Below are 12,327 nucleotides of genomic sequence, written 5' to 3'. Positions count from 1 at the left end.
CGGGGGGGGCTCCCTACGAGGGCACTAGCAACGGGGAGTGACCCTAAGCCTTCCCACACACAGTCCAGTGGTTGAACTGATCCTGCTGAGGGGGCAAGGAAGGCAGGCAAACACCTGTCTTCAAGTACTGGCTCTCCTGAGGTTCCCTTCACAAGGGCTAATTATTCAGTGGTCTCCAAGGAGTCGCGAAAGCGCTCGAGACCTGCTAGCACCGGCTCTGCCAGGTTCCCTGTCACAAGGCTAAAATGGAACATAAGTCCCCTAATATCCCTGTGGTGACAACAGCCTCGCTGACACCTGTGACGCAGTTCACCTCCGGCATTAAGAAAATGGCAGTCCAAATTCTGCGGTTTGTCGCAGCCATTTTGACTACCTCTCACACCAACGTTCTCAACGGCTGGGACCAAGGGGCCTGTTTTTGTGGCCGAGTAGCCTTTTCCACATAATGTGGATAATAGGAATCCGTTCCGCCCTGATGGGTGGTGTACTCTTTTTCCGCTGACAGTCTCACTCCCTTGGTTTTACATGGATCCAGCTGATGGAGGGCAGTCCTGGCAACCAGGCTCTTTGCAGTCCTGGGGGTATGCCCCTTCAGAGCAGCCTCTACCCACCCTGGTGCCTAGGCCTTCTTCTGAGGATGCGTTTTTTTGGCAAGTTCCAGACCCTTATACACTCTGACCCGATGAAGGCATACTTTCAGGATCTATTCAAAGAAATATATCCTAAGCCTCCCAAGCCGCCAACTGCTCCGGCTACTCTAGGTTTGGTAGTGCCACCTCCACCTCCTCTTCCGGTGGGGCTCCCTCCTCCACTACCACTGCTTCTTCCAATTTCACCTGTGCTCAAGACTTCCGTTGCATAGACCAGTCTGCCCACGGGGTCTGAGGTGCCACATGCTGTGGATCAAGATTCTGTTCCCGCCGCACTAGATGAAGATCAAGCGGACCAGGATAGAGACGACCCACCCCGCTCTATCTGAGCCTTTCATGACCCGGCAGTGGGTATGATGGCGTTGCTAGATATTACAATACCTGAGCCTCGGCTCAACAGGTAGCTTTCTGGAGCCTTTACCCTGTCTACACAGGAGCACACAGGCCTTTTCCTTCAAAAGTAAGTCCTGGCCGAAGCCTGCGAGATCTGGGAAAAACCTAATTCCGGGCAGCACGTGAACAGAAAAATTGATGCTTGCTGAAAGCTACATGCGTTAGAAGACATACCCTTGACTGCATGTCCGCTCACCTCATCGATGGTGGTGGCAGCAGCTACACTCCAGTCTAAGCCGGCCTCTACATCTTCCACTGCAGCATCTCAAGTCCTTTCCAAGAAGGACCAGCTTCTTGATGCCATAGGAAAAAGGTTTTTTCTAATTCGGCTCTTCTGCTGCGACAGGTTAATACCGAGACCTAGACGCCACACCTCGGCAGGTTAGTGCAGGTACATGCAACCTAGAACTGTACTATTAGTACTGCTCATGCAGCTCTGTTCGTGCAACAGCTGCACAGCTGAATGGTTAAAAGGAACGTGCAACTATTGTCCGCTGCATGTGGCTGAACACTGGAAGTAACAATGTGTGGCTAAAGTTCGCCGCATGTGGCTGTATATGTGCAGTTTGGTATAGGGCCGCACGTGGCTAATATGCATGCAGGAGAAAAAAGCTGTATCTATGGGCGATGTGAGCGTGTCAAATGCAGTGAAAGTTATGCGCGGAGCACTTGGCTTTTACTCTGGGCAGGGGACGTGGTTGGTTTGGGGTGTGCCCTTCAATGCGAGTGCCTCCCGGGTGCTCCGTTTCCCCTCCCGTCTCTGTGCCACTTCCCGGATGCTGCGTGTTAGGATCTAAGCCTTGGTATCTCCCCACAGCTTTTGCATTACTTATCTGGTGTAAGCGAGGGGTTGGGAAGCTTCTTCCTTGGGGCGTGGCCCCTAGCGTGAATCCCCTTGCCAGGAGCTCTGGCCGTTGCGTCTGCTCTGGTTGGATGCTTAAGCATAAGCCCTGTGCTTTTGCTCATGCTCGTGCCCCACTCAGCGTGGGTGTAGAAAAGTAGTTGCCGGGCCGGAGGTTGCTGGGTATTGTAGTTTGCAGGTCTCTTTTCCTGCAGAGGGCAGAGAAGCCTTCGATAAGGCTGGAGCCTTTGTCCTGTTTTGTTCTTTTCTTTGTTGTCCTGTGCTTGGGTTATACTGAGGAGTCTTGCCCCCTCCATGCCACATCCTGCACACACACCCGCACCTTGTGCCCTGACAGTACTCACCTCTGCACAGAAGAACCTTGGTTTGGATTTTCCCCGGGTGGTTCACATGGAATGTCTTTACCAATCTTGGGCCGTGAACATTGTGCGTGGGGTCCCAAGACTGGTCTTCAGGACCATACGTCACCCAGTCCATCAAGTAGTAAAGCCTTTCTTTGCGTTGAGAGTTCAAAATGGCCCGGACCTCATACTCTGGATGACCTTGTACCAGTATGGGCGGTGGTTTCTCAGTACAAATGGAGGGCCGAGCTGGTTTTTGCAAAGATCCGTGGAAGGTGGGAGGAATTTTCATTTGACTGGCTAAAGCCAGCCTCACTGCCACAGGATTGATCACACCTGACACTGTAAAGGGACCCAAGAATCGGGGCTGCAATTTACGGGGTCCGGACAGTTTGATATTTCGGGTTGACAACCAGACTCAGTCGCCTTGTTTATACTGGGGGTTTTTGCATCTTTTTTTTTTTATCTGCATAGTATCTATAGGATTATTTTGCAGTGTCCAGGTTTTTCTGAATGTCTGTCCAAACTTGTTGCACGTGTATTTGGTGTCCCAACAAAGTGGGAAAGTTTGTCGGATGGCTACTCGGCATCGTGGGTAAAACCAGAGGATGGAATCCATATGCTCCAAAAACCGGGTTATGTTTTGTAGAGCTGTGCACCATTATAAGCTATTTCAGCCAGCCAGACATATTGAACCCATGTCTCGCCGTTAGCCGTGTAGCAGCATAAGTATTGTTCCAGTCCTTGATTAACTTTTTCGGTTTGCCCGTTAGTTTCTGGGTGATACCCAGATGATAGATTAACTTCCAATCCAATCAGTTGACAAAAAGCCTGCCAAAAGCGAGAGGTAAACTGTGTGCCTCTGTCAGTGATGACCCGTGTGGGTAATCCATGTAGTAGTACCGACTGTGTAGGAACAACTCTGCTACCTCACCAGCAGTAGGGATTCCGACACACGTAATGAAGTGACTCCTCTTGGTGAGTGAATCTTTGACTACTAGGATCAAGGTGTACTTTTGGACAGGTGGTAAATCCACAATCGGATCCATAGTGACCGTATGCCAAGGAGCAGGCGGAGTTGGCGGTGGTTTGAGTAGTCCCGGCAACTTCTGGTGACTAGCCTTTTGCCTACCACAGGTGCTGCATTCCGATACATATACCCGTACATCCCGAAGTAAGGTGGGGCACCAGAAATGTCGAGCCACACTTTGCTAAGTTTTAGTCATCCCTGGGTGCCCGGCTAAAGAGGCATTGTGACACCATTGCATAACTTGCTTTCTGAGTGCAAGCGTGGGTAAGTACAAGGCTTTGGCGTAGTATGGAATACCATTCACCAAAGTATGCTGAGACCCTTTGGAGCACCAATCTTGCAGGTCTTGTGTGGACATAGCTTTCAACACATCTTCAAAGATGTTAGGCCTTCCCACTACCCCGATTATACGGGTCGCCGGAACTATTGGGTGAGCTTCACTTGCACCCTTGTCCTCTGATTCTGGATATCGCGATTGGATTTCTGCTTTCTTATCCATTCCCGGGCGATACGTGACATGACGGCGATCGTGTGGTGAACCCCCAGGAGGTAGTGCCGCCATTCATCAAACGCTGCTTTTACGGCCAACAGCTCTCGATCAGCTATGGTGTAGTTGACTTCTGCGGGGAGAAGCTTTAGGGGACTAGTAAGCTACTGGGTGTAGCAACCCTGTTTTAGGGTCTCCCTGGGAAAGGACTGCTCCTAAAGCATAGCTTGATGCATCTGTTTCTACCAAAAATGGTTGGGTTAGATGAGGATGTCTTAGTACTGGTGCAGATGTAAATGCTGATTTTAGTTGCCGAAAACCTGGTTTGGCCGACTCATCCCATAAGAATGCCTTCCCTTTTCTGAGTAGTGCTGTGATTGATGTTACTAATTCTGAAACGTTTTTAATAAAGCGCCGGTAGAAATTCACAAATCCTAAAAAGGATTGCACCTCAACGGACGTGGGGGCCAGCCAGTCTAATACTGCTTGTACTTTTCTTTGATCCATCTGTACCCCAGATGGAGTCAAAAAGTACCCCAAGAACTCCACTGTGGTGTGATGAAATTCGCACTTCTCTAGTTTGGCAAATAGGTTATGTTCTCGGAGTCGTTGAAGCACTGCCTTGACGTGTTTGACGTGTTCTTGAGAATATATCAATATATCATCGATATAAACTACCGCGAGTACTTGAGCAGTACTTCATCAAGGAAGTGCTGAAAAGCCGATGGCGCGTTTGATAACCCGAACGGCATAACCTGGTATTCGTCTAGGCCGAATTTGGTTCGGAACACCGTCTTCCACTCCTCTCCGGCCCGCACTCGTACCAGGTGGTAGGCCCCTCAGAGGTCTAATTTAATCTAGATGGCTGCATCTCGCACTTGATCCAGTAATACTGAGATCAATGGTAAAGGATATCGGTTTTCAACTGTGATAGTTAATTCTGGGATAATCAATACAAGTTCTCAAATCACTGGTCTTCGGTACGAAGTAGAGCAGCGATGAGACCAGCGAGTTAGAGTGCTTAATGAACCTGCTCAGTAAGTTTGTTTTGATTTAGTGCTTTAAATGCGCTTTCTCAGCCTCTGTCAGGGCATACACACGGCTGCAGGGCAACACAGCACCTGGCTCTAGTTTGATGCAGCAATCAAATGGCCGATGAGGTGGCAATGTCTCAGCAGCTTGTTTATTGAACATGTCTTTAAACTCCTTGTATTCGGACGGTAGTTCACTCAGATCGAACGTCTCTACAGACTTAATGGCAGGTCCAGATATGGATCCCTGAATCAAGGAACAAGGTATGTTCTGTTGAGACACAGTGAGTGAGACAGTACGATGAGGATAAAGATACTATGCCCTCCAACCAGATCACATGAGGGTTATGCCTATAGAACCATGGCAGCCCTAGGATAGCACCAAATTGCTGTGCCGCTATGAGGTCAAACTGGATTTCCTCCAGGTGGTTTTGCTGGCAACGCAAAGTTAGGGTTTGAGTACATTGAGTTATAGGGCCTGCACACAATGCAGTGCCATCCACAGCTCTCACTGACTCAGGATATTTCTTTTTACACAAGGGCACCCCCAATTTAGTAGCGTAAGCAATGTCCATCAAGTTACCCATGGTGCCGGAATCCAGGAGTAGGGTTACATGAACCTCCTGACCAAGAAAACCCAGTGACCCAGACATTGTGATATGTGGAGCGTAATTGACAAAACCTATGACTGGGGTAACTTCCACTACTTGGCTTGACCGTACTACTCCTACAACCGTCAAGCCGAGGCGCTTCCCTGCGCTTTGGGTTTGGTGGGACATTCCTTGACGAAGTGCCCTGTAGTTCCGCAATACAAACACAGACCCTCCTTACGTCAACGCTCCTCATCTTTGGTAAGTGGGCCCCGGGTCGAACCGATCTGCATGGGTTCGTCTTCACTGTTTTTTCTGTGGGTCGAGATACACGTGATTGGTCAAATCTGGCTATCTGGTGCAAATCCCCTCGATTTTTGTCCCTGCGCTGTTCCGCCTGGCGGTGGTCAAGGCGTAATGCAAGATCAATGGCAGGACAATCCCGTGGTTGGGGGGGGTCTAACTGTGCTATAAGGTCCTTAAGGTCATCTCTTAGACCTTGATAAAAGAGGGACATTCTTTTATCCCGAGGCCGCTCGGCCACCAGCCTGTTAAACTGAGTGACGTATGTTACCAGTTCTTTGTCGAAACACATGTTGGCTGTAGAAGTGTTGATATAATATTTGATCACAGAATGAGTTTGCGAATTGGACAATCCAATTTAAAATTTATCAAAGGTTATTCATTCCAAGAATAATCATTGACTGACAGCACAATAGTAACAATTGACAGTTGATCCATTTATGATATAGATGTTTGCTTTCCCTCGTAGCAATTGCCAAATCAAAAGGATGAGAAGAGTTGCGACAAAGTTTCCGTAAATATTTTCTGGAGTCTTTTGACTACTTGGACTTAATAATGAAAATATTTAGAGTGATAATGGAGTGACACTTTTTTTTTTTTTAAAGCACTTTTTGTTTGGTATTCATACCGAAGTAGGAGCTTTTGGGGAGTAGTTCTTCATAAGCAGGCCTAATGAAAGACGTTAGATTGAGAGCCTGAGCATCCATAATGTGGAAGGTTTAAATTGGTTAGATTTATGCCAAGGGGGAGGTCCTCTCTAAGATGTGCAGCTAGTAGTTTTGACCCAAGTATCTCTAACATAGAGTTGGCCTTCTGTAGGTTTGGAAGATTCAAACTGTTGCGATTCGCTCCAGTACTAAGCTCAACATTGGCAGTTTTGTCAGTGACAGTCGAAGCTACCAGGAAGTCAATAAAAGCAACCAAAGGAGGATGATCACTTTCCTGTTGCGTTAGGACTTCCATGTCCAAAATAGTAAGGAAACAGAGAATAATGTGCAAATATGTAATCTATTATAGAAGCACTGTTAGTTGATATCTTGGTATATAGACCGGGGTATCACCTGGAAAATGTCAGTTGAGCATAAAAAGACTATTTGAATTTAGTAATTTAGCCTAGTCAAATCCTTTAGCTTTAGTGTGGGGATGTGGTAAGCTAGGTCCATTAAGACATGGGTACTAAAAGTTTGCTCCACATGAATCCTGACATTGAATGTTCAATGTTATCAAGAGGATCATGGATTATTAATTATCAACCTTTTCTTTTACCCACTGAAGAATCCCAATATACTAATTCCCCTAATACCACATTAGTAGTAGTCTCAAGCTTATCAAAATGTAGGGGATTTTTAACACGGAGTAAGAATCCGCCTTTAGATCTACCTCTAGTACCCTGGCTGGCTAGAATCTGAATAGTATTCTCCCATGAAGGGTGATGTGGTTGTCTTACAGGAGACCTGTCTAGTAAATAACATTAAAGTACTCCTAAAACAGAACTTGGACCCTCCTTACACCTGATGTGCATGCCACAGGAATTCCAGGTTAACATAAAGAAGCCGAGGCTAGGGTTTACTCAAGATGTTGGGTAACCATTACCAGTTAATATTACCTACTTCCAGTAGATTCCGATTTATGTTTTCAATAGTGGCGCATCTATTGTCTTTGTCCTTTAGTTATAAGGACCTGTTCCTTTGTGATATTCTTGGTATGATCTTCATTCTTATGTGGCCTATCAAACTTTCCCCCCAAGTGATTGTGTTATAATACGATCGACCTATATCATCAGTTGGTGGTAGACCATTGGTAGAATTACTACTATTTTCGTATTCATCATGAGTACAGTTGTATCAAAACTGCAGAAATGAACAATCAAAAGCTAGAGCAAAAGATAAAATAGTTGGAATAAAAATGAACCAATGTGGTAGGTAATAATAGTGTGTCCTTGTTCTACGATTTGAATATCGGCCGAGGTTATTGTTCGTAGGGGAGAGATTTGATGAAATGGGTTGAGAATTCTCTCTAGATTCAAATGGATTTCATAAATCTGGCAAAATAGACTCTGGATTCTTTGCGTTCAATGAAGATGCAAATCTTTGTTGAAATGTGTCTGGGGTTTAGTATGACTAGGAGCCAGAAGCAGGTGTTTGCTCGTCCCAATTTCACCGATGCATAGCTGTTTAGAATTTGAGTTGGGCATGGTTAGCGATTGTTGCCGGACATCATGAGTAGCTGATAGGGTAACTCGCCCAGTAACCAAGGCCTTTCAGATTCAAAGAGTAGTTGAGCTAGATCTACCAGAGTTTGTCATCAAGTGGGCACCTCTTCAGGTTTGTGTGGAATGTGGTGCTGTATTAAAAATGGATTTTTTTTTTTGTAGAATTTTTCTTGTGATATCTGTGGCAGGAAGCTTCGAATAGCCTTTGATTTGGTGGTATGATTTTCAGGGGGCCCCAGAGTGGTGATCTTTGCCTTTTGAAGTTGTTATTCTCTTAATTTTGTTGTCTGTTGGTCTCAATCAATTAAATCAAAGCAACCATCGTCCATGATGGTAACAATCGCAGTGTTCCGAGTTAGTCTATTAGAGCAGTTTTTTTCCAGTTTGGTCTTGGTATTTTTTTCTGTTTTACTTTTCTTGTTACGTTTATCAGGAGAAGCAACACTAAGAGTATTTAACTAGCCATTATTGGCTAGTCCGTCAGGATTAGATGTTTCACCCACTGGAGTGTCCTTCGTAAGAAGGTGGTTCCCAGAAGAATTCTTTTCAATTCAAGAAACTGGGGAGATCATGCCGGTGTTTTTTCCCGGGAACAAGTACGTCTGACTCCTCAGTATTGAGAATGTTTTCTGTGTTAAATGCGATAATAGTTGGTGGCTTTTTTTGTGGCAACATAAGTGAGGATGGTGTTTAATAGAATAGTGTGCTCGGAGATAGATTTGTGTGCATCTTCGCACATTTTAACTCTGGATGTTAGTAAATAATCCAGAGCAAATATTTGGGGAATGATTGATGCTTATGATCCCCCTCCTCTTACTCTTCAAATAATTCAGTTCCTGAACTAAGAGACTCGGGGTTGCTAATGCCATTCATACAGTCGAGCTTGGAATTAATTTTAATTGAGTTGTGCTAATAAGCTTCTATTCATGTCGTCATGTCGGCTTCCAGGTGGACTACCAGTTGATTATCATCAAAAGAGGTGTTTTGTGGTGGGGGTACCAAAGGCGCAAGAATATTGTCACCTGATGGTAGCAGAGCAGGATCACAGCAAACGGCGTCGAGCAGGAGGGGCGATTGGGCTTATGTAAAGGGGTAAGAGGGAGCAGGGCGTCCTGCAATAGAATTAGTCAGAGTCCTTTTCTGTTGTATGCACAATATTCTCTGTCTGTTTGCTCCTAAAGGAGGCCAAGAAGGTGGTTAATTGCGCTCCTATCAAGGGAGTCAAAGGGTCTTCTCTCACGGATTTTTAAAGAAAGAAATTGAGTGATCTCGGGGGCAAAAGATAGTCATAGTTGGAATTAAAGATCAGGCAGCGAAGAAATTCAGGAAACCACAATGGAGAGGCTTCATGGGTCTACTCATACCAGCTTGGGCGACAATTGCCCAAAACTGGAAAAAACAAGAACCCCCTCAGATGTTCACATGGCTCCAGAAAGTATGGACACAACTGACCATGGAAAAGTTAACACATACAATACAAGGAATGAAAGAGTCCTTCACAAAGGAATGGGGAGAGATACTGGAATACTTGCAGTCAGATTATATGGAACAATGGTGCCCACATAATATAAGAATATCGGACATATTGAGAACATAGACATTCACAGTCACGAAAGAACTAACGGGAAATCTTCCGGGGTGGGAGTTGGGGGGAGTTGGGGAACGCCCAGGGGTTCCCAATGTTGTAACAGAAAATAATAAATAAATATTTAAAAAAAAAAAAGATAGTCATAGTTAAAATTGGCTAAAGCTGTACTGGTATTTTTAAAATTACAGTCTAGGTTGTCTAAGTGCATATGTGTGAACCTCAGAAGTATGGGGCAGGATGTTAACAGAAGTGTTTACAGTGTCAGTGATCCAGCGATGGCCTGTCTCTGCAGGGTCACCAGTAGATTCCATAAATTGATTCTAGTAGCTGACAGCCGTCCTGCTGGATGACTGTGAAATGCTTCCCGCGCATGTCGCTGAAGATTAAATAGCCGGTGGTAGCTCAATGAGCAGAAAGCCCAACAGTCATCGCCCACAGCCACAATAGCAACAGCCCTCGGGTGAGTCAACAAAGAGCTGCTTCAGCACTGTGTTGAAGGAGCCCAACAATCACCGCCCAGAGCAAAACGGCAATAGGAGACCCCAGGGGAGTCCACAAAGAACCACTTCAGTGCATGTCGCTGAAGATCAAATGTCCGCTGGTGCCTCAATGAGCAGGGAACCCAACAGTCACTACCCACAACATGGGAGCAGGAGACTTCGGGCGAGTCAGCAAAGTGCTGCTTCAGCACAGTGTTTTAGATTAAATTGCCACTGGTGGTTCAACTAGCAGGGAGCCCAACAGTCACTGCCCACACGGTAGCAGTAGTCCTTCAAGGTGATTTTTCGAAGATTTAACTGGCCTGTTTACAGTGCCTTATTGTTAATAAGGACTTTAGGTGGAAACAGCAAACCTGTCTTCAGGTGGACAGCGTATGGTGGCAGCCATGTTTACTTCTTAATGAAAACGTAACTCTTAAGCATAAAGGTTTTACAGGACACGTACATTGGGCACTGTCTGAACGAAAGCTAATCTGCCTAATCGCCAACATACAGACACTGCTTAGCTTTAGAGTCCAGTCTCTAGATATCTATCTATACTATATGCCTACTGCTGTGTACTATCTATGCCTGCACATGCCCAGCTAGCCAGGATTGTAAATGACGTGTTTCACTATGCCTGTAATTGTAAGCGATGTGATTTACTATGCCTGTATTTGTAAATATAATTGTCCTTTGTACCCAAGAAAAGTGCCCAGTTGTCTCAGGGGTTGGCGCGCTATATAAATACAATACAATTGTTGCTTGTTTTTTGATTGTTTATGTACAGTATTCAAATCAGCCTCTTGTTATTGACAGAAGCTTGGAATTATAAAGCATAGCAGCTTAAGTAGTGAAAGTTAGTACGCTATTCTGATGCTGACTAACCTATGCTTCAGTTTGCAGATGAGATGTACAAACTCTATGGTGGAAACGCAATAGTAGAGGTTGTGACCGTGAAAACATTTGACACTCCGTTGGTGAGAAAGTCACGTTCCATCCTTGAAGCCGCTCAGGTTCAGATCGTAAGTTTATCTAAAACATTATTTTCTATGTTTGTTTGTTTTTATTATTTATAATGCGCACCAGACCCGGGGGTATCGGGGTGTAGCAGTTACAGGAATATGCGAAGCTTAGTTAGTGTTACAGAGCATGAAATACAGTTACATAGAGTGAAACACAGTACATGCATGGAATGATGGGGACTAGAGGAACTAAGGCATGTTACAAATATGACACACAATAAATGCAGACAATGCTGTGTGGTCGCAGGAAACAGGCAGTTATACAGACTAATGCACAGGAATTCAGCTTGGGTTACATTGCTGTATGACAGGTGCAAGCAGAAATAAATAAAATCAAAGTATATAGCATATGTACATTCAGAGGGTGTGATGAAGGTTATTGGTCGTTATCCTTAAGCCAGTGGATGAGGTTGGACCTGAAGCGATGATATGGAAGGTCTTCCCTTAGAGGCGGTGGGAGGGAGTTCCAATATTGAGGAGCTTTAATCGGGAAGCTGTTTCCACCTGTCTTAGTTTTGTTTACAAAAATCATATAAGACCGAGATTTGATATGCTCTGTTCCTCTCCCCATATCCTGGTGTTTGTAAGCCTAATATATACACTTTGGTGCTGCAAGCCACTCATTCGGTTTAAAAGTACTGTTTTCATGCTCTATTTGCTTTCCAACTGGTTGGGAACCCTAATGATTAGGCGGCCTGACCAGAAACGTTTCCCCAAAACATTATGGGGTTTTAAAACCTTTGTAAAATGACCCCATGTGTGTGGTTGCTTGTTTCCACCCGCATACCAGTCGCCCTCTTACTGGCTGAGATGGACGTTTCCTGCTTTTTTGCTCTCCAGAAGGAGAGCCTTTAGTCTCCGGGCCCATGACCTTTTACTTATTGTTGAAGTGACTGAGATCTGGGAAATAGTTTTTAGTAATTGTCTTTCCTTAATGCTTGTGAAGCATCCGATTCCTATGTTATTGGTAAACCTCATATGATAGTTTTCACTTGTCATCTGCTCATCTTTTATGCGCTTCTTAAGTTAGTCTTTAATTTTCTGTCATTTTTGTATATTTTATAAAGTACAACAGCTTTAAGATGCTCAACTAATTGTAGACGGTGCACATACAAAAATGACAGTACATAGTCCATTCATTTGTCACAGCACAATCTTAATGTATAAAATGCATATCAAGCAACTAGTTGGGTGATGCATCACTAAAGTCTTTAAGCTTTTTTTTGTATTTAAGTAGGCCAAGTTGAGGAAGATTTTGCAGAGATTTACATAAAGGGTTAAACCAGCAAACTGCACGGATTTTCCTCCTACGAGTCTAATTGAATCGAGGCACTTA

General features: G+C 44.9%; 1 protein-coding gene across 1 annotated transcript in view; it reads left to right on the top strand.

Moving 5' to 3' along the window:
* Window positions 1-12,327, top strand: part of ATP6AP2 (ATPase H+ transporting accessory protein 2) — a 252,460-nt gene that overhangs the window by 231,102 nt on the left and 9,031 nt on the right. Inside the window, exon 8 of the mRNA XM_069636540.1 lies at window positions 10,866-10,991. Coding sequence (XP_069492641.1) covers window positions 10,866-10,991 — 126 coding nt within the window. The remainder of the gene's footprint in view (window positions 1-10,865; window positions 10,992-12,327) is intronic.

The sequence above is a fragment of the Ambystoma mexicanum genome, chromosome 7p, assembly GCF_040938575.1.
Source record: "Ambystoma mexicanum isolate Mex_15411 chromosome 7p, UKY_AmexF1_1, whole genome shotgun sequence".
NCBI lineage: Eukaryota > Metazoa > Chordata > Amphibia > Caudata > Ambystomatidae > Ambystoma > Ambystoma mexicanum.
The sequence above is the reverse complement of the archived record's forward strand: the minus strand, read 5'-3'. Positions and strand labels throughout refer to the sequence as shown.